At 39.4% G+C, this 19,808-nt stretch overlaps 1 protein-coding gene and 1 pseudogene across 2 annotated transcripts; both read right to left on the bottom strand.

The window, feature by feature from the left end:
• Positions 1-904: 904 nt before the first annotated feature.
• Positions 905-2,575, bottom strand: LOC113058912 (28S ribosomal protein S23, mitochondrial-like; annotated as a pseudogene).
• Positions 2,576-3,070: 495 nt separating this feature from the next.
• LOC113058570 (nitric oxide synthase, inducible) lies at positions 3,071-18,068 on the bottom strand. 2 transcript variants are annotated; one of them, XM_026226577.1, is made up of 31 exons: positions 17,942-18,068; positions 17,715-17,783; positions 17,584-17,628; positions 17,459-17,506; positions 17,362-17,379; positions 12,022-12,051; positions 11,893-11,940; positions 11,711-11,812; positions 11,248-11,396; positions 10,871-11,033; positions 10,694-10,785; positions 10,449-10,590; positions 10,136-10,275; positions 9,269-9,443; positions 9,086-9,187; positions 8,654-8,848; positions 8,457-8,539; positions 8,166-8,310; positions 7,709-7,813; positions 7,444-7,493; positions 7,192-7,366; positions 6,972-7,092; positions 6,403-6,481; positions 6,094-6,281; positions 5,850-6,016; positions 4,783-4,993; positions 4,567-4,654; positions 4,355-4,476; positions 4,104-4,252; positions 3,747-3,941; positions 3,071-3,582 (listed from the first exon to the last, which is right to left on the bottom strand). In XM_026226577.1, the coding sequence occupies exons 2-31, from the start codon at positions 17,775-17,777 to the stop codon at positions 3,544-3,546; spliced, it is 3,429 nt and encodes a 1,142-aa protein (XP_026082362.1). In that variant the 5' UTR covers positions 17,778-17,783; positions 17,942-18,068; the 3' UTR covers positions 3,071-3,543. The 2 variants fall into 2 exon arrangements, with proteins under 2 accessions (XP_026082362.1, XP_026082363.1); XM_026226578.1 differs by lacking the exons at positions 17,584-17,628; positions 17,942-18,068 and having other exon boundaries at positions 17,715-17,719.
• Between the last annotated feature and the right edge of the window lie 1,740 nt (positions 18,069-19,808).

Here is a 19,808-nt window from a genome sequence, read left to right as displayed (position 1 = left end):
CAGCAGAAAATATTGCCAGTAATCTTGGATAGGATGTCTGCTTGAGACATTTAGAAGTTCTGCCAGATTTGATGGTTTCAAGTTCAAGTTTAATTCATGTCTAAAGCACATTTAAAAACAACAGTAGTTGACCAAACAACAACAATAAAAGGGGTAATATACAAAACATTACAGATCAGAAAGCAAAAAAAACCCCACAGCTCTCAGACTGTATTATATGCAAAAGAATAAAAATATGTTATTGGTTAAAGGGACAATGGTAATTCTGAATGAAATTCATTGTTGTCTGAGCAGATCAGCTCAATAAATTTTATAATCACATACATTTTAATTACAAAAACAATGATAATAAATAAAAACTTCCACAAATAGGTTTCCTTAAGATCCTGCTGAGGACATATATCTAAACGCAAGACTGCACAAAGAACAAGGATTCAGTGTTAAAAACTGTTTAATATCAATATGAATCATGAACAGAAATGAAGTTTATGGAATGATTTAGAAAATTGGAAATTTACTTTACTGAGTATTTACAATCCAGGTACTTTTTCCACTCCTGTTGTTAATGGACATGAAATTACTTTCATTAAACACTCCAGATATTTTATTACACAAGACATTAGACACTTTCACAGAAATGAAACACTTGCTAGATCTGTACTATAAAGTCAGTCACTGACTGAACCACAGCTGCTGGGCTTTAAAGACCTCAAGCCAAAACCATTTTGAGTGTGCACACAGGTCTTCATCATCACTCCTTTAACACAGAGAAGGGTAAAGCCACGTTGCTCATCTGGGCTTACACAGTGTCCACGACTGTACACACTATATCTGTGTCCCAGTGTTTGATTGCATGATTGACCGGCACACTGGTGTGCTAGAGGCAGGTGCAGTTCACATTGTCCTAACTGAAGAGTAGTGGTGTCTGTCTGTCAGGGTTCACCATCTCTGGCTCTGGCTGTTTTTCTGGAATATTTGTCTCCATGTCTGTGTCTCCTTGCTGCTCTGCCAACATGTCAGTCAATTTCATGTTCAGCAAAGGGTCCCGAGACTGTGGTGCCACCTTCTGGTTATAAAGAAACATGATGGACAAATACAAAATTAAATCATGTAGTCTAAAGAATAATTTAGAATAATTAAGACTCACTGCAGGTCCTACCTTTTCTTAAATGAATGCCCTCTGCCTGTGGCACTTTTGCAGTCTCTTCAAACAGCAGCTCAGGTTTGACTTCCCCTCTGCTTTCTAATTCACACTACCTACTTCATAACAAAAAAAAAAAAAAGGCAAAGTGCAGTAAAAATGAGCAGTTTTCATCATTACTTACCATTGACACAATGATACAAAGTTCAAAGGGCTTGAGGAGCTCAAAAGTTCTGGGTCCTTTATCATAAACCTCAAACAACTTCCTACAACCACAAAAAAAAAATGCAAGTTTAACTGGAGGGTTGGGTCAGTGACCCAAAAATAGGTCAGAAATTTTACAGTACTAAAATCTAGTTAAAGCAATTTTAAGGCACTTTTTTAAGACTACCATTCAAAGGTTTGGCCTCATGAAGTAATACTGTGAAATATTCTTACATTTTTTCCCTAAAATGTACAACTTTAATATATTTCAGAAATCATTCTAACAAGTGTGATTTGATCCTCATGATACATTGTTTATGAAATACTGAAAACAGTTTTGCTACTTATTTTTTTTGTGAAAACCTTTTTTTTGGGGGGGGGGGTGATTCTTTGATAAATCGAAAGTTCACAATAACAACATTTATTTTTGTAATTTTATAAGTATGTACAGTCACTTTTGATCAATCCATTCAGAATAATACAATTTCTTACTGACCCCAAAGTTCTGAATGGTAGTGTATATAGCATCAAGCTCAAAATAAACCCAATAAAGATGTAACATATAATAAATGCATCAATAAAGACGTACCAAACACATCAAAAATGAAAGAAAAAAGGATGTGAAGTACAAATGAAGGGCACAAAGTGATCATAAAACATATATATAGAGCAATACTGTTGAAATCCAAATTTTTTATATAGTTACTAAAGATTATATATTAGAGTTCGGTACGGGTATTTTTGCACTTATACTCGGATTTCATTTTCTTTGTATAAGACCTCAGGTCCATTATCTGCTGCATGTATCTTCAGCGGTCTCACTGCTTTCTCGTAGAGAGGCTCTCTCTTAAGAGGAAAAGAAGCATACACATCAAACCAGATTGGCATTTCCTCGTGCTTGATGACTCCAGCTCGCATTAAATAAATCACAAACCCTTTACAAACAACCATCAATCATTCAGTCTCACTGAATGTCTCACAGTCTCTCTGATTTATCATTTACTATTTAATAAGTGCTCTTGGCATTATAAAAGTTTTTTTTAATTTTTATTTAGTACACTTTCATATAACATAATATATTACATAATAAGCTAAACTCTTGTCCTTAGACACATTTTGGTCTTAATATTTTTTTTATTAACCTTGAAAATGAATTCATGAAGCATGAACTGTCACTAATGCTTACTGTGTAAATACAGTCCCAAATTTCTCAAGTCGACTTCCCGCCATAATTTGTTTATATGATAATACAAATTTAATAAGATAAAGTTAAGTATCACAGAAAAGTCACAAAAACAATTGACGGTTACATGCATAGTGTGCTGCAGCATGGATACACTTCCAGTGTTACTATATGAATACCCATTAAAGACAAACTGCAAGAATGAGAAGGGAAAAAACTTGTTTTTGATAGTATAAAGTATGTTTATTATAAATGCAATATTTACCATAAATATCCAGTTAGAGTTTGATACAACACTCATATGTAACACCGTGATATGTAATTATAAAAGAAAGCAACAACAGACACAGAGTTTAAAGGCTTGGCATGATCAACCCAATATTGTCTGAGACGACACTGGAAATATGGGATTCAAATCTAAATTAAGAATAGACATTAACAGTACTGTTAAAGCTGAGAAAGTACAGTATGTTGCACAATTTATAGGTCACTAATTAGATAAGCAAAGGCCTATTTGTGACAAGTATAAAAATTCACATTTTTGAAGCCTTCAGATAGAGGTGATTGTTCAACTGATCATGGAAGATGTAGATTGCTCCAAAATAATTATTCCTGCAATTAGTGATAAAAGCACTACCTTAAACTTCAGGTCAATCTTCCCAAAAAACGAACAAAAATGCATTAATTTTAAGCAAAAAGACAGGAATTAAAATACAGTATATTTACAATCAGGAAATATGATTTTATATCAGCTGTACATTCCAAATGTTACTGATGATAAGGTTGGTGTATGGAAACTTAATGCACTGCTGTTGCTGGCAAAGTGTTTTACTGGGTTTCTAGTGTTATTTGTATTAGTGTAATATTTTTTATATTTGCAGTTAAGAGAGGTTTTGTTATCATTTTGGAAGCTGTATGAAAATCAAAAGATTATAAGTTAAAAGATTAAAATCTCCAGGTTTTTTGGTGTGTTTGAATATTGAAAAGATTGAGGTGGTCCAGGTGATCTCAAGCACTAGGATCCAAAGATGTCCTCATGGTACCGCTTTTCATTCTGTGAACAAAAAGCATAATCATGAAAAATGAGTGAGCGTTTGTCATTACAGACTGTAAACAATTCACCATTGCAGGACAAGTGAGCCCTCGCAGGAGCATAAATGCTTTAAAACATTAGTATCTGAAGCAGCTATAAAATGTGTTAACAACTGAAAGGTTCACCTTGAGCCTTGACAAATATTCCTCAGCCTGAGTAAGAGTAATGCCCAGCCGGCTGACTAGGATCTCCTTGATAGTGGCAGCCACATCATGGGCCATGTTCATGCCTCCACAGATATACAGATGTCCTGGATTATGGTGCAGAACCTCAAAGACCTGGTCACTCAGTTGTTCTCGCAAGATATCTTGGACATAAACCTGTACCAAGAATGCAAAAAATAAATAAATACACAGAGAGAGCAAGAATAGTGAAAACAGTGTTAACAGCTGTTTACAATCATTTTTTAGATACACTATCAATATTACTAGATTACAGATGTACAGAGATTTTTAGATATAGATATTACTAAGTGTATTAACCTTGGGTTGTCCAGTCTGCCTAGAGTAAGCGGTTGTGATACTGCTCAGGGCACCATTATCTCTCATTTCCAGTGTCTCGTCTTTGTAAATATGATCAGTATCTGAACCTCGACACCCAAACACGAGGGTCATTGGATTCCCTTTCAGACCTTGAAGAAATAACACAAGTTGAGGTTCAGCAACTTGAGGCAAGCCCATTTCAGATCCACTGTTGAAAACACTTGAATGTGATAAGGGATGAAATTCAATACCTGTTTTTTTCTTGTCATGGAATTGCTGTTGCCAAAAGCTACGGAATGGAGCAATGCCGCTTCCAACTCCCACAAGAATACAGGGAGCACTGCGGTCGGATGGAAGGTGGAAACCTTCAGAGCTGGAATTGTTGCATAAATGAAACAGGTTAATGAGTTACGATCAGAAAAAAAGAATCCTATGCTTCTTGGGAATGTGAAATGAAGGGTACCTATGGGCAAAACATGGCACCATGTCTCCTTCTTTGATGGTATTGAGCCAGGTACTACAAAGACCAAAATGCAGTGGACCTTTTCCCTCTAAAGAGAGCAGAACATATGATAACAACAGATTAAACTCCTCATTGATGCTAGAAGATCTATGTCTAGTAGAAAGTTTTTCTCTTTGGATATCAACTAATTGATCATTGGGAATATGTTTCCGGTACCCTGTGTGTAAAAGCTGACCACGGCTACAGTGAGGTGGAGCTCCTGAGGGTGGAGGTCTGGGGAGGAGCTGACAGAGTAGAGGCGTGGCTTCAGAAGAGGCAGCTGGCTGAGGAGAAAGGCCGCAGAAAGTTCCAGAGAGGAAAACTCATCTAGCACCTCAAGAAAAGTAGGTTTGTGGAACTCCTTCCATGTTGCGTAGACTTGGAAATCCTGTCATAGAGGGATATCTCGGTATGTATTTAACCAATAAACAAAGTGAAAACAACCCATGATAATGTTCTTTTTTTTTCATGAAAAGTAAGCAGAATTAATTTCTGCATAGGTGTTCATACACCATAATGTAAATTGTCACTATCAATATAATGGGCCATTTTCTGAAAGAATAGACTTATGAAAGACTTGTTTCATTAATATATGCAATAAAATGCATAGTTAATGAGCCCCTAACACACGTACGCAATATATAGCATTTTGTTATCAATAGCACTTTTAGCACACCCACTGCTTTGGATTTTTAAATGAATTATTAATTTACACAAATACAGCTCTATAGTATTCCCTTACAAATTAGCAAAATCAAATTGATTCCATTTTTTTTAAATACTGGAACTGAATGACGTTTGGTTCTGTGACTGGTTCTAGCATGTGCATTCGGGATGCTAAAACTGATAATTAACTATGCCTTAACAACTCTACAGAATCTACAGCATGAAACAGACAGTCTGTTCTTTCAAGTGACTCAAAAATACACATCACAACCAGTGTGGACCTTTTCCTGAAATAATGATTTAAATGAGTAGATCCTTTTTATTGAATAAAACACAAAGTGTGACCAGTTAAGTCCAGCAATATAACAACTGATTCTTGGGAATGTTTTTTTAGTGAATCAAAAACTAACAGCACAACCAGTATAGTCTGATCTCACCTTATACAATAAAAAAAATAAATAATAATAAATAAAAATTAAACAACAAAATTTAAATGAACAAAATTTTTAAGGAACCAAACTTCTTTGCAATTCTCATCCATAGTTCTGGAACATTTTTGATTATAAAAAGTGACTTACTGTTGCTAATGCAAGCAGGCGCTGTCTGTGATCTTCCTGCTTTGCCATCTTTGAGAGTTTGCGGAGGAGGCTTTGTGAGGGTGGGGTGGTGACATCCAGATAGTAGGTAAGAGCTTGGGCAAGAGGACATGGTGGTATTCTTTCAACTTTCTGCCACCTTTCCCCATCTGTAGGACAGCATTATTAGGTATCATTATGATATTATGTATAAGACTTCCATTATGTAATGAAGTAGGTTCAGTACCAGGGTACGCGCTGAGGGATTCCAAGCGTAGGCTCTGATTTATAGGAGGGGCATTGGCCAGATGCTTCAGGATGCCAGCTACTAATTCAGGTGAGTTCCCTGGGAAAATCCCTACATGGTCTCCAGGGGCAAAGTTTAAGGGCTCTGTGTTTCCATCCATCTCCAACTCCACCAATATTGTAGCACGACTGAGAACACATAAACAAATCAAATAAATACTGTGTTCTGAGAAAATAAGCAAAGGCATCGGTTATATTACTATTTTTATCAATAAAAAATGATAGATGCATGAATATTTGGTTTGAGAACCTTGACTTTGGGCTCTGTAGATTCTGCCTTCTCTTTAGTTTCATGGGAACCAGAGTTTTAGAATGGAGAGCTGACAGAGCTGTAAAGATTATAATAATCACTGCAGAAATCTTACAAATAAACCTGTTAATGACACGATTCTTGAATTCTCATTTCTGATTGTGAAATACTTATTATAATGATTGCATTTTCAAAATGTCATTAAGTATTTCCATATTCATATGTTATTAATATTGAACTGTAGTATATTTTGCTGAGTTAAATTGTTTTTAAAATGAGAAACAGCAACACTCTCAGAAATAGTTGACCCTGTCACTGGGGCAGTACCTTTTCAAAAGGTACATATTTGTACATAAAGGGCCCATTTTGGTACCTTAAAGACACATATTAGTACTTAAAGTGTACATACGATATTAGAACTTAAAAAGTACAAAAGTCACCCCAGTGACAGCTATTTTATTTCTGAGAGTGACGAAATGATCAATGTAGCATATTTGCTTCCCTTTTTGACCACTTCTACCAGTTTCCCTTAATGATGTGTTTTTAAAAGGACGCAGGTCTAAATGTACCTGTGATTCGGTCAACTGTACAACTGTCATTCTGAACTCTGTGCCTCTGTGGATCCCAGGAATCTGCCAGACCTTCTTTTCCTGGAAGCTGACCTTGAATGTTAAACTCCTTGCATGCATCCTATACACAGAGAAAACACTTTCATAATTAACTTTCATCATTCACCAATTTAATGCACTGAAAACAATGGATGCTCAATGTTAATTTTATTACTGAGACCTTAAAGGCAGTGCAAGCCCAGGCTGAGAAAGCTTCCTCTTGTCCGTTCAGCTCATCTCCCTCTCCTGTGGCAGACACACGAATGGCTCCCAGCGCTGCAAACCTATCATCCACTGTATGGGCGAATGCACAGAAGTGTGGGTACATTCGAGAGCCGAGACCAAACACAGAGTACCTAAAAAAAGAAGTCATTCAAATAATGTACTCTATACAGGAGTGGAAAATTACTTTAAGCAGGTTTTAAATACTGACCTGACTTGGTGTCTAAGGTTGTTCAGGCTGAGAAGCTGCTTCTTGAAACTCTGTAAGGAGAAGAGAAATCATCTCAGCAAACAGCAAATAAGAATCACATTCATATTTTTTGTGCTGCTTGTACAAATAATCACTGCAATCAATTGATTTCTTCCTAAAGACATTTTCATTTTGACATACTGTAAATTCTGCACTAATTATGTTCGCAGATAATAGTCTTTCATTACTAGCATTACTAGGTCAGTGTGCATAAATATGTCCACACCTCTCCATTTCCTGGACAGTCTCCATTGCCAAAGGTGCTGGTGACAACAAATAAGAGGCTTTCCTTCTCAAGTTCACTGAAGTTGTAGTCCTCCATGCAAACGACCTGTATAAATAATAAATAATTTATGTATCACAAATATGTGTGATAGCTGAAAAGACAATGTCCTAGCTCAGTGTGTATTTATTAGTATACATATATTATATATATACACACACTTATTTCATGGAAATAAATCGCATCAACCTAACCAAACTGTAAATGTAATGTTAAGGTTTAGACAAGGTAGACTTAGCTCCTTAAGGAACCAGTTTCTTAGTTTAACTTTTAATAGAGGGTGATATTATTTTTAATGTGTCACATACGGCCACTTCCTGCCAAGTGTTGGTAATAATGGTCAGACTGAGTCTTAGGAGAACAATAAATTGCAATGAATTAGGGGTGACGGCCATCTTACTTTGGAGCTGAAGGCATAGTTCATCATGGTGTTTAGTTTCTTAGCTAAAGTCTTTGATTTCCCTGTTTCTGTGGCGTACAGAACAGTGCAACGCACCCTCTTGGCCAGGGCTGATTTAATGAGTGTCTGAGAGAAGAGCACTGCTCTAGAAGAAAGAAAAGCAAACGAGAATTTGAGTTATATTGGCTACTCACCAAATGTTCAAAGCTAACTTTTCAAGCATTCATTACATTGTTGCAGAGAGATTTCTTCTGTTCTGGCTAAGAAAGTGTGAACATGATATTGTGGTACCTGATCAGTCCTTTGAAGCTGATTTTATCCTTCCTCATATTTCTCTTCTCGTCCTTCCACTTGTGTGTCAGCCATGGATCAGGCTTTACATACAATAGATGAGATACGTTACACCAAGAACATCCCATTTGTTTGGACATCATCATATAGAAATGCAGCTTTTCTGATGAATGCGGAAAACTAGAATGATAGTGTACCTGATAGTAGAAAAAGGGTGACAGAATGTAGTTCAGCATTTCCTGGTGAAACACAGGGGTTAGAGGTCCAGACATTGGTGGCACCAGCCAGACCCAGTCAGCTGGACAGCCTCCTCGAAGACTTATCTCCATCTCCATGTGCTGCATGAAGGACTCTGATGCAGTATGGTGGTCGGTAATGGTGACCTTATTTTTCTGTTTGTCAGTAATTAGAAAAGGTCATAAAACATTTACCAAAAAGTTACATTTAATCTTTATCCATATATTGTCTTTGTATGTTATTTTGTCAAATCTGCTTAGGCCCAACTGATGATGGAGTCACCATAAAGTGGACCTCCATGCTTACGATTTTTCTAAACAACCAAATACAAAAAAAAAAAAAATGTCTTACCGAAGTGTTTTGCACTTCTTTGCAATGTAAATCCACCTTACCTGAAAACTATGCATCACTGCAACATTGATGGCCACCAGAGCCTGATCCTTCCATAGCGAGGACAGTTTTTGTGTCTCCAAACCCATCTGACGGCCAACCCGCTGTGAGACAACATCAAAGAAAATTTCTAAAAACCTCTGAACTTTCTCTTCTCTACCGTAACATTAAGAATGTTGTAGTACCTCAAGAACATTGTAGCGTTTGGTATCACAGAAGTCCCTCACTCCAATCTCAGTGCCCATGTACCAACCATTAAAAGGACACGCTGGGAATTCAAGACCACCAATCTCCAGCAACATGTTGGACACCGCAGGCAATGCAAACCATCGGAGGTTCAAATCCTTAAACCACTTGTACCTGAGGAAGTGCATGAAACCATTAAACTTTACTGGCATGCAAAGGCATTGGCATATATTTTGCAATGGTTCCAACAGACCCTGGATGATGTAATTGAATGCAATATTTCATGTGTAAATAATCTATTTTGCTGATACAAATCCATAACATTTCTTGGTCTGCATAGTTGCACAAATATATGACTCAATCTTCCAGCACTTCAGTCAAATTCACATAGTACTTAACTAAACTACTCAGGTAGCTTTCTAAAGTGAAGTGTTAGAATGTGACTGGCTTGACAACATTCTTTGGGCCTCATTGGTTAAACTCATTTGTTAGGTCTGGATGAAAGACTGTGGCATAGAGACAGGCTGTCTGAAGATTGAATGGCTGTGCAACTCTAACATGTGTTTAAGTGCCTAGGATGGTATGATTTAAGAGGTCCTTTAATGCAAGCCCTTGAATAATTTTCTCTTCAAGAAAACAGATTTACTGCAGAATCAAGTGGAATTTCAAAAATCTGGTAGTCTTTGTAAAAAAAAAACAATTTTAATTGAAACATATCACAAGACTGAACTGACTTTGTGTCTTTGTACTAGAACCATCAATACGTAGTGATGTAACACAATAGAACATTATCAATCAACTAGTGATTTCAGTCTACTACAAGCATGTTTTTCCATTCAAATGAATGCAGAACTATTGCCACTTACTGTGGGTGCTCCATGGGGACTTCCAAAATCAAATGTTGGGGAATTTCAAAAAACTGAGGGTCATCTTCATTAGCTTGTAACACCAATGGAAGCACATCAAATTGACCATACTTTGGTGTCCACCCAAGCTGGATGCAAATCTGGGTAAAAATTACAAGATTTTGTACAGTACATTAACATTTCAAATTAAAACAAGACATAAGAGTGATTTAAAATGGAGAAAGTTAAATCTTTAAGTCATATAATATGTTATTGCAAAGGTAAAATACATTTATTATAATTATTTAAATAATACATCTAGACCGATATCTACCTCTGTGAAGTCAACACTGGCAGGATCTCCTATTATTGTACCATCTGTCATTTTATAGCCAGCGTATCGTATGAGCTGACTATTCCATACACGGAAATCATGTTGGCCATCAGTTCTTTGAGGAAACACAGTGATGGCAGACCTATCAAAATAAAGAAACTTTATTGTGACATCTTTTTTCATTTGCAAAGATAATCATGATGGATGGATTATTAAAAAGCTGTAATAACACATTTCTGGTTTACCTCAGGTTGCCCCCATTGGTAGCAAACTGAATATGTTCGCACAACATCTGAAACATATCCTCAGCAGTTCTGCATTCACGTGCATCAAACAGCTGAACAGAAAAACAAGACGCAATGTGAATGTAACTATATGATGGCACACTTAATATATGTTCGGGTCCAAACTAGAGAAGCTACCTGTAAATTAGCCCACTGAATTCTGCCAATGCATCTAGGTGCATTTCTCCATGCTTGCTTAGCCCCAAATTCCAGTTCTTTTGTGGTGAGTTGATATGAGCCAGTTGCCTCTATTTCTTTTGTGACTTCCTCCAGACAAGACATGTGCTCCTCGATTTTTGAGCTGGATAACAGACATAATACAGTCAAACAGCCTATTCAGAATTAAGCCAGTTCATGGTCTTCTGGCGTTAAAACAGAGTGAAGAACAGGAGGAATATAAGCACTTTCTTAGAATCAACCACTGAAAATCCACAGTGATCAACCAATAATCTGAATATTTTACAAAAAACATGTCCCTGTCAGTGTCTGTGGTGAGCTTTGCAGATGCTTCTTACTTTTTAATGGACTTGTAGTACTGATTGATAAAGTCAACAGCTTGCGTGAGGATGTCATCGGAGCTCGGTCGTGTGGAGGAGGGACACCGCGTCATAGCTTTTGGAGTCATAATAGAGCCTTCACAGACTTTAGACATGCAAATCTGGCTCTGAAATAAAAAGGAAACGTTAATATTACTCTTTATTACTCACGCAACTGCCACACAGATAAACTGTAACAATCAGCTCTATAAAAAATTTAATTTAATTTAATTTAATTTAATTTAATTTAATTTAATTTAATTTAATTTAATTTAATTTAATTTAATTTAATTTAATTTAATTTAATTTAATTTAATTTAATTTAATTTAAACTATATGGGGTTTTAGCTAAGCCCCCAGATTTGTGTAAATTATCTACATTTGTTCATTAAAAAAAAAAAAAAACTTTTGAGAATGACTCATTAGTGTAAAAATAACTCACCTGAACCGCTTTGTGATGTAATGTGTCCTGATGACACGACCCATCCTGGAAGTTCTTCACTTGCTTGGAAAATGGGCATCGATTCACCTTATTCTCCCATTGCTAGGCATACCATTAAAATGTTAAGATATTGCATTTCAATTATGACACTGTATTTTATGTTAATAAAATGTTTTGCTCACGGTATTCGGCGCAATCTGCTGCAGCATTACATTCTTTTTCTCCCATTGCTAGGCATATACCAACAGAATATAAGAATAATGCATTTCATTTATGATACTGCTTTTGATGTTAATTACAATTTGACTCACCGTATTTGGCGTAATCGGCTGGAGAATTACTGTAACGATGACTGACTCGACGTGGGATCCATTTGCAAGCTTTTATTAGAACACTCGTAGTCGTACAGGCGAAGGGTCAGGATCAGCAAACACAGTATAATAGAGATATCAGAATCGTAGTCAATACCAAGCAGTGGGTCGGGGTAACCAGCAAGTATCACAGTCCGTATAACAATCTGGGTTCAGAGGCAGGCAGCAAAGGTTCTAGGATCGATAAACAACAAGGGTTGGCAACAGGATAGCAAGACAGGGTAGAACGCTCAGAAATGTTAGCCGTGGCAGAAACAAGACTTCGCAATGAGGTGACGCAAAGGTCTGGCTTATATGGCAGTCTCTGATATGGAACACCTGGCCGGTGATCAGTCCAAGGTGCGGGGCTGTTGGGTAATGTAGTGAGTATCAGTGTAAGTGAGTGTTTGGATGCCTGTGGGTGTCAGTATTCGGGCGATGGTGCCCTCTGCTGGCCTCTGGAGGGACTCACGGGGTTCGTATTCGTGACAGAGCCCCCTCCCTGCGAACGCCTCCTGGCGTGAGGTGGAGGGCGACGTCGGGGTCTTCCTCGAGGTCGAGGGGCCGGTTTCTCTGGATGTTCTCTATGGAAATCAGTGGTTAAGTTGGGGTCAAGAATGTCCTCGGCATTGACCCAGGAATGTTCCTCTGGACCGTACCCCTCCCAGTCAACCAAGTATTGGAGAACTCGTCCCCGACGTCTTGAATCAAGCAGCTCTCGCACCTGATAGGTCTCCTCGCTCTCCACCTGAACCGGTTGGGGACTCTGCTCACGGGACCTCCCCTCGCCCTCCTCCTCAGGGGCAGCAGCGGGCTTGAGCAGTGACATGTGGAAAGTGGGAGAAATACGATATGTGTCAGGCAAAGCAAGGCGGAATGACACAGGAGTGATTTGTTGAGTGATTTTGAATGGACCCACGTACCTAGGACTTAGCTTTCGGCATGGCAATCTCATCCGAAGGTCTCTGGTGGACAGCCAGACCCATTGACCAGGTTGGTAAGTGTGTCCAGGGCGTCGACGACGGTCGGCCTGATCCTTCAGGCGTCGTACAGCTTGTTGAAGATGTACGTGGGCCTGATTCCATGTATCCTCGCTTCGTTGAAGCCAATCAGTAACAGCGGGAACATTGGTGGGTTCACCTGACCAGGGAAACATGGGTGGTTGGTACCCTAGAACGCATTTGAAGGGGGTGATTCCAGTGGAAGGCTTGATCAGGGAGTTCTGAGCATATTCGGCCCATAGGAGAAAACGAGACCAGTCCTCTTGATGGGAGCTGCAGTAGGAGCGGAGGAACCGAGTGAGCTCCTGGTTGAGGCGTTCCACTTGACCATTGGCTTCGGGGTGATAGCCAGACGTGAGACTTACGTTGACCCCTAGGGCTTGAAAGAAATCCTTCCATAAACGAGAGGTGAACTGAGGACCTCTATCCGAAACGATGTCGTCAGGTATGCCGTAAAACCTGAACACCCAATTACACAGGAGTTCGGCGGTCTGAAGAGCAGTAGGGAGTTTGGGTAGAGGTATGAGGCGACAAGCCTTGGAGAATCGATCGATGATCGTGAGTATGACCGTGTTACCCTGGGATAGGGGTAAGTCTGTGATGAAGTCTATGGCAAGGTGTGACCAGGGTCGTTGAGGGATAGGAAGAGGTTGAAGGAGTCCAGCTGGCAGTTGACGAGGGGTTTTGTGCATGTTACACGTCTGACAGTTCTGAATGAATTTGATAGTGTCGGGGTTAATGGTCTCCCACCAGAAGCGGTTCTTGAGGAGATGGAGTGTGGCTGTGATGCCGGGGTGACCAGAGGCAGGAAGACAGTGAATATGACTCAGGACCTGATCACGGTGAGGGGCAGGTACGTAGGTTTTATCCGGTGGACAGGCGGCTGGTGGTGCTTCTTGTGAATTGTGTTGTTCAATAAGAGTCATGATATCCCACTGGATGGGAGCAACCACCACATGGAAGGGCAATATGCGTTCGGGGACTGAGATGGAAGGGTCGTCATCATGGATGCGTGACAAAGCATCGGCTTTAGTATTCTTGGAACCTGGGCGATAAGTGACATTGAACTGGAACCGGGAGAAGAACAAGGACCATCTGGCTTGGCGTGGGTTGAGTCTCTTGGCGGAGCGTAGGTATTCCAGATTTTTATGATCCGTAAAGACGGTGAAAGGATGAATAGCCCCTTCGAGCCAATGTCTCCACTCTTCAAACGCTGCCTTCATGGCTAACAGTTCTCTATCACCCACATCATAATTTCTCTCCGCTGGGTTGAGCTTGCGTGAGTAGAAAGCACAGGGATGAAGTCTCTCCTGAGGGCCTGGTCGTTGTGAGAGAACGGCCCCAATGCCAGTATTGGAAGCGTCGACTTCGACTAAGAAGGGAAGAGAGGGGTCAGGGTGATGCAGGATAGGAGCGGTGACAAAGCGTTCCTTTAATTCCTTAAAGGCTTGACGGGAGGCTTCGGCCCAGGTGAGACGATGGGTACCTCTTTTGATCATGGAAGTGAGAGGACTGACGACTGTACTGAAATTTCTAATAAAGCGTCTGTAGAAATTGGCGAATCCCAGGAACCGTTGTAGCTCCTTGAGAGTCTGAGGCTCTGGCCACTTGAGTACAGCAGAGACCTTACTGTCGTCCATAGCAACTCCCCCCGGACTGATGACATAACCCAGGAAGGTAGTGGAAGTGGTGTGAAACTCACACTTCTCGGCTTTGGCGTACAGTTGATGTTCGATGAGGCGCTGTAGTACAGTTCTGACGTGTTGAATATGATCCTGTAGGGTGTTGGAGTAGATGAGAATATCGTCAATGTAGACCACAACAAACTTGTTCAGCATGTCCCTGAAGACATCATTAATGAACGCCTGGAAGATGGACGGACTATTGACCAGTCCAAACGGCATAACCCGGTATTCATAGTGACCGTTGGTTGTAGAAAAGGCCGTCTTCCACTCGTCACCCTCTCTGATGCGAATCAGGTTGTAAGCACAGCGTAAGTCAAGCTTGGTGTAGTATTGAGCTGTGCGAAGTTGTTCTAATGCAGCTGGAACCAGAGGAAGGGGATAACGGTACTTCACCGTGATCTCGTTGAGACCACGGTAATCAATGCAGGGTCTTAAACTGCCGTCCTTCTTTTTGACGAAGAAGAAACCAGCGGATGCAGGGGAAGTGGAAGGACGTATGAAGCCTTTCTCCAACTCCTCCCTGATGTATTTAGTCATGGCTTCGGTCTCTGGGAGTGACAGTGGGAACACACGACCCTTGGGTGGATTGTGACCTGGTAGAAGATCAACAGCACAGTCATGGGGTCGATGAGGTGGTAAGGTGTTTGCTTGGGTTTTGCTGAAAGCTGCCTTGAGGTCGTGATATTCCGCTGGTAGGTTGGGAACCTCGAATGACTCCTTGTTAATCGCCAACGAGCGCACTGGAAGAGGAGAAATGGTAGATAGGCATTTTGTTTGACATTTGGTGCTCCACTTTAATATCTGACCTTCCCTCCATGATACTAGCGGATCGTGCAGTCTCAGCCATGGTAGTCCCAGAATTATGGGTGTATTGGACGTGGGCAGAACGTAGAACTGAATAACCTCCTGGTGCAGTAAACCGGCTGTGACGGATAGACTTTGTGTAAGGTGAGTGATGATGCCAGTTCCCAGGGGACGACCATCTATGGTAGCTACAGACAGAGAGTTAGCACAGGGTATTAATGATACGTTGTTTGTTCTTGCAAACTCAGCTGACATGAAATTCCCAGCCGCTCCAGAGTCCAGTAAAGCAAATGTGGTCACTTGAGCGTTGTTAATGGTTAGCTTCAGGGGTACAAACACACAGTTTACTGGATGGAGAGAGTGTAAGGATTCACTCACCAATTTGGATGAGACAGATGAGGGACGTGAAGGACAGTTGGCTCGTTGATGACCAGGGGATCCGCAATACAGACATAGACGATTTGCCAAGCGGCGATTCTTCTCCTCAGATGAGAGATGATAGGTATTTACTTGCATGGGTTCAGAGTCCTCGACAGACTGAGCTGCTTTAATGACAGTACTGACATGAGAGCGAGGTTTACGTGAACGCTGCAGATTGTCAATTGCTATCGTCAACTCGATGAAATCGTTCAAACTTCTCCCCTCATCTCGACATGCAAGTTCAGCTTGTAATTCATGACTTAAACCCTTTCGAAACAGAACTTTTAAGGTGTCACTCACCCAGGTCGTTTGTGCTGCCAATGTGCGGAAGTTCATAGCATACTCAGCAGCTGAAGATCTCCCCTGAGAGAGCTCTAGCAAGCGTTCGCCAGCACTCTTTCCCTCCTTGGGATGATCGAAAACCTCACGGAAGCGTGTGAGGAAATCATTGAAGGAGGAGAAGGATGATCCATCCGTGCGCCATACAGCGGTAATCCAGTCAAGAGCCCTTCCGGTTAATAACGAGCAAACAAAGGCAACCTTACTGTTGTCAGTGGAGTAGAGCATGGGTTGTTGTTCCACAAACAGCGAACATTGTAGTAAGAAGCCTTTACATTTGTTAGGGTCACCGTCGAATTTCTCAGGAAAAGCCAGTCGTGGGTTAATCTGAGAGGGCGTGGGAACCGCATGTGCAATGGCGGCCGCTTGTGGCGCGGGTGTCGTGACAACAGGACTATGGAGATTCTGAATAGCCTTCACCAATTCCTCCGTGACGGCGGTAAGATGATTTAACTGTTGCTGATTTGCAGCGATCTGACTTGCCTGAGCTGCCAGGTTGGTGCAGAGATGTTCATAGGCTGCTGGATCTTGTCCTGGCGAAGTCTTCTGTAACGATGACTGACTCGACGTGGGATCCATTTGCAAGCTTTTATTAGAACACTCGTAGTCGTACAGGCGAAGGGTCAGGATCAGCAAACACAGTATAATAGAGATATCAGAATCGTAGTCAATACCAAGCAGTGGGTCGGGGTAACCAGCAAGTATCACAGTCCGTATAACAATCTGGGTTCAGAGGCAGGCAGCAAAGGTTCTAGGATCGATAAACAACAAGGGTTGGCAACAGGATAGCAAGACAGGGTAGAACGCTCAGAAATGTTAGCCGTGGCAGAAACAAGACTTCGCAATGAGGTGACGCAAAGGTCTGGCTTATATGGCAGTCTCTGATATGGAACACCTGGCCGGTGATCAGTCCAAGGTGCGGGGCTGTTGGGTAATGTAGTGAGTATCAGTGTAAGTGAGTGTTTGGATGCCTGTGGGTGTCAGTATTCGGGCGATGGTGCCCTCTGCTGGCCTCTGGAGGGACTCACGGGGTTCGTATTCGTGACAATTACATTATTGTTCTCCCATTTCTAGACATACCAGCAGAATGTAAGAATAATGCATTTCATTTACGACACTGCTATTTATGTTAATTAAAATTTTGCTCACTGTATTCGGCGTAGCGTCCTTCAGTATTTCATTATTGTTCTCCCATTTCTAGACATACCAACAGAATGTTAGAATAATGCATTTAATCTATGATATTGCTTTTATGCTAATTAAAATTTGCTCACCGTATTCGGTGTAGTCTGCTTCAGTATTACATTATTGTTCTCACACTGCAAGACATATCAACAGAACATAAGAATATTGTATTTCATTTATGGCATTGCATTTTACGTTATTTAATTAAAGTTTTGCTCACCGTATTCGGTGCAATCTGGGGCAGAATTACATTCTTGTTGGGTTTAGTGGCCTGGTTCCCCATGTTTACCTGACATATATACAATTATTTTAATTAAATGTTGCAGTATTTAAGTTTTTGAATTGTTAATCCATAATAAATAATAGAAAGAAATTACATTTTATGTATTAAAAAGTATATGCACATATATACAGATATGTACATAATTCCATGAATAAGTTTCTTACCTTTATGCCAGTTCCTTTTCTCAGTTTTCAGCAGTGCAACTTTCACATGCTTATATACTCTACACAGACAGCCTGTTGGTGACGGCAAGTCAAGAGTTGTGCTGGTCGCAGCATTGTGACTCAAGAAGGGTGGAACATCAGTCCAATTACAGTCAAACCACGGGTCAAATGTCACAATTTTACACCCACACTGGAATCTCCAGCATCTGTGAAACTCGGACAGTTTGATGAATTGAAAGAGAAACCTTAAACACACCTCACAAGGTATCTGGACATGTCTGAAAAAATAAAAATCTGTATTTCAAGTATTAAGGTTATTATTAGTCACCCTCGAATGGACCGATGAAATGAATGAAAAAAAGTACAAATTTGATAGATTTAATATATATATATATATATATATATATATATATATATATATATATATATATATATATAAATAAGTCATTTTTCATTCCACCAATTCATGTATTTACTGTACAATACATCACAAATTCAAGATGTATAAAGGTTGTTCTGATTATATATCTGATATAAGCTTGATTATATTAAAAGGAATACAGGAATGAATGCTATAAATATGTAGTTCAATAAATTTGTAGTAAACTCAGTTTGAATTCAGTTTAAGATACATGTTTTAAATAAGTATGAGGTTTGCAGTGTTTATGTTTGTAGAAATGTGTCTAAGCGATTGGGAAAAGCAGTGAGCTCTTTTATTACCACATTGCTCTGAAGACTTCCTTGAATTTACCAAATGTGAATTAAAACCTCATCCTTCTTCTTTCATTATGAAAGCTCTTTAAAGTTTATCAAACATTATACTTTCTCACAGAATTTGAGTCTGATGAATATTGATGGAAAGTTGTATCTTATTTCCAAGGGACAATGAATAATACTTTTAGACATTGTGTGCATGAGAAAATCATATGATAATTTGATGTTTTCTTAATAATAAAGCTGCCATTTCTGTCAGTTTACAGGTTAATTGCAAAATACTAAAATTACACAGCAATTATAGTGGATTCTTTTGTCAGTCCTCATCCTATTATCGCTTTCATTATTCAGACCTGCACAACTATATCTATTTGCAACAATAGGCCTATATCACAGAAAATGGAAGGCCCCATGGACTTGATTCACCCAAACTGACATCATTGTTATTTAAACTTGAAATGATCTAAGTAATTTAGATTTTCGCAATGTAGCTTCCATTTATTTAGCAATAATGAAAGTCACACAAAGCAACCACATCACAGGATTTCACAGCTAAGAGTATGATTCTTCTGTATCACAACCAGCCTCTTAACTAAAATCTCTTAAAGGTTTTAAACACAATACCGTATTGATTGATTTTTTAAATAATACATTTCCCTCAAGATGTTTAAACATAAGGTTGTTGTTTTTCTCTTGCATTTATTATTTTAATGTGTGTTTATCACCTAATCAGTGATACTGATATGACAACAGAACTACTTCAAAATAAAAATTGGTATCTGTAAGAGCATGGAACATTTGACCTACCATAAATATGCAGTGATTTAGGAAACGTCTCATTATTAAATCATGTATTTCTGGACAGTGAGATTCATAATCTTATATAATTACATAATCTATACCACTAAATTTGATAGTATGATAGAACACAGTTTACACCATCAGGCATTACCAAACTAAAACCATAACTGCCCATCACAAGAAAAGTATTATTGTTACTATTTTAAAAAAGCATCAAAATGAACCCACTGCACTGCTAACATACTATTTCACATGAATAACTTGATCAGTGAGAAGGCTGGTGGCAGTACTGTAATAACTGGGTTTGCATATTATTGTTAGTACATTTTCTGGGAAAAACACCAAAATGCTT

The sequence above is a fragment of the Carassius auratus genome, chromosome 40 (genome assembly GCF_003368295.1).
Source record: "Carassius auratus strain Wakin chromosome 40, ASM336829v1, whole genome shotgun sequence".
Taxonomy (NCBI): Eukaryota; Metazoa; Chordata; class Actinopteri; order Cypriniformes; family Cyprinidae; genus Carassius; species Carassius auratus.
The sequence above is the reverse complement of the archived record's forward strand: the minus strand, read 5'-3'. Positions and strand labels throughout refer to the sequence as shown.

What these genes read in the sequence shown, in the direction of transcription:
- LOC113058570 (XM_026226577.1), bottom strand. Translation starts at nt 17,777, where the DNA reads ATGGGGAACCAGGCCACTAAACCCAACAAGAATGTAATTCTGCCCCAG. An exon ending in ACTATGCCTTCAGCTCCAAA is followed by an intron (nt 7,814 to 8,165) that starts GTAAGATGGCCG and finishes TTATTTATACAG; the next exon opens with GTCGTTTGCATGGAGGACTA. An exon ending in CTACAGAGCCCAAAGTCAAG is followed by an intron (nt 6,282 to 6,402) that starts GTTCTCAAACCA and finishes ATGTGTTCTCAG; the next exon opens with TCGTGCTACAATATTGGTGG.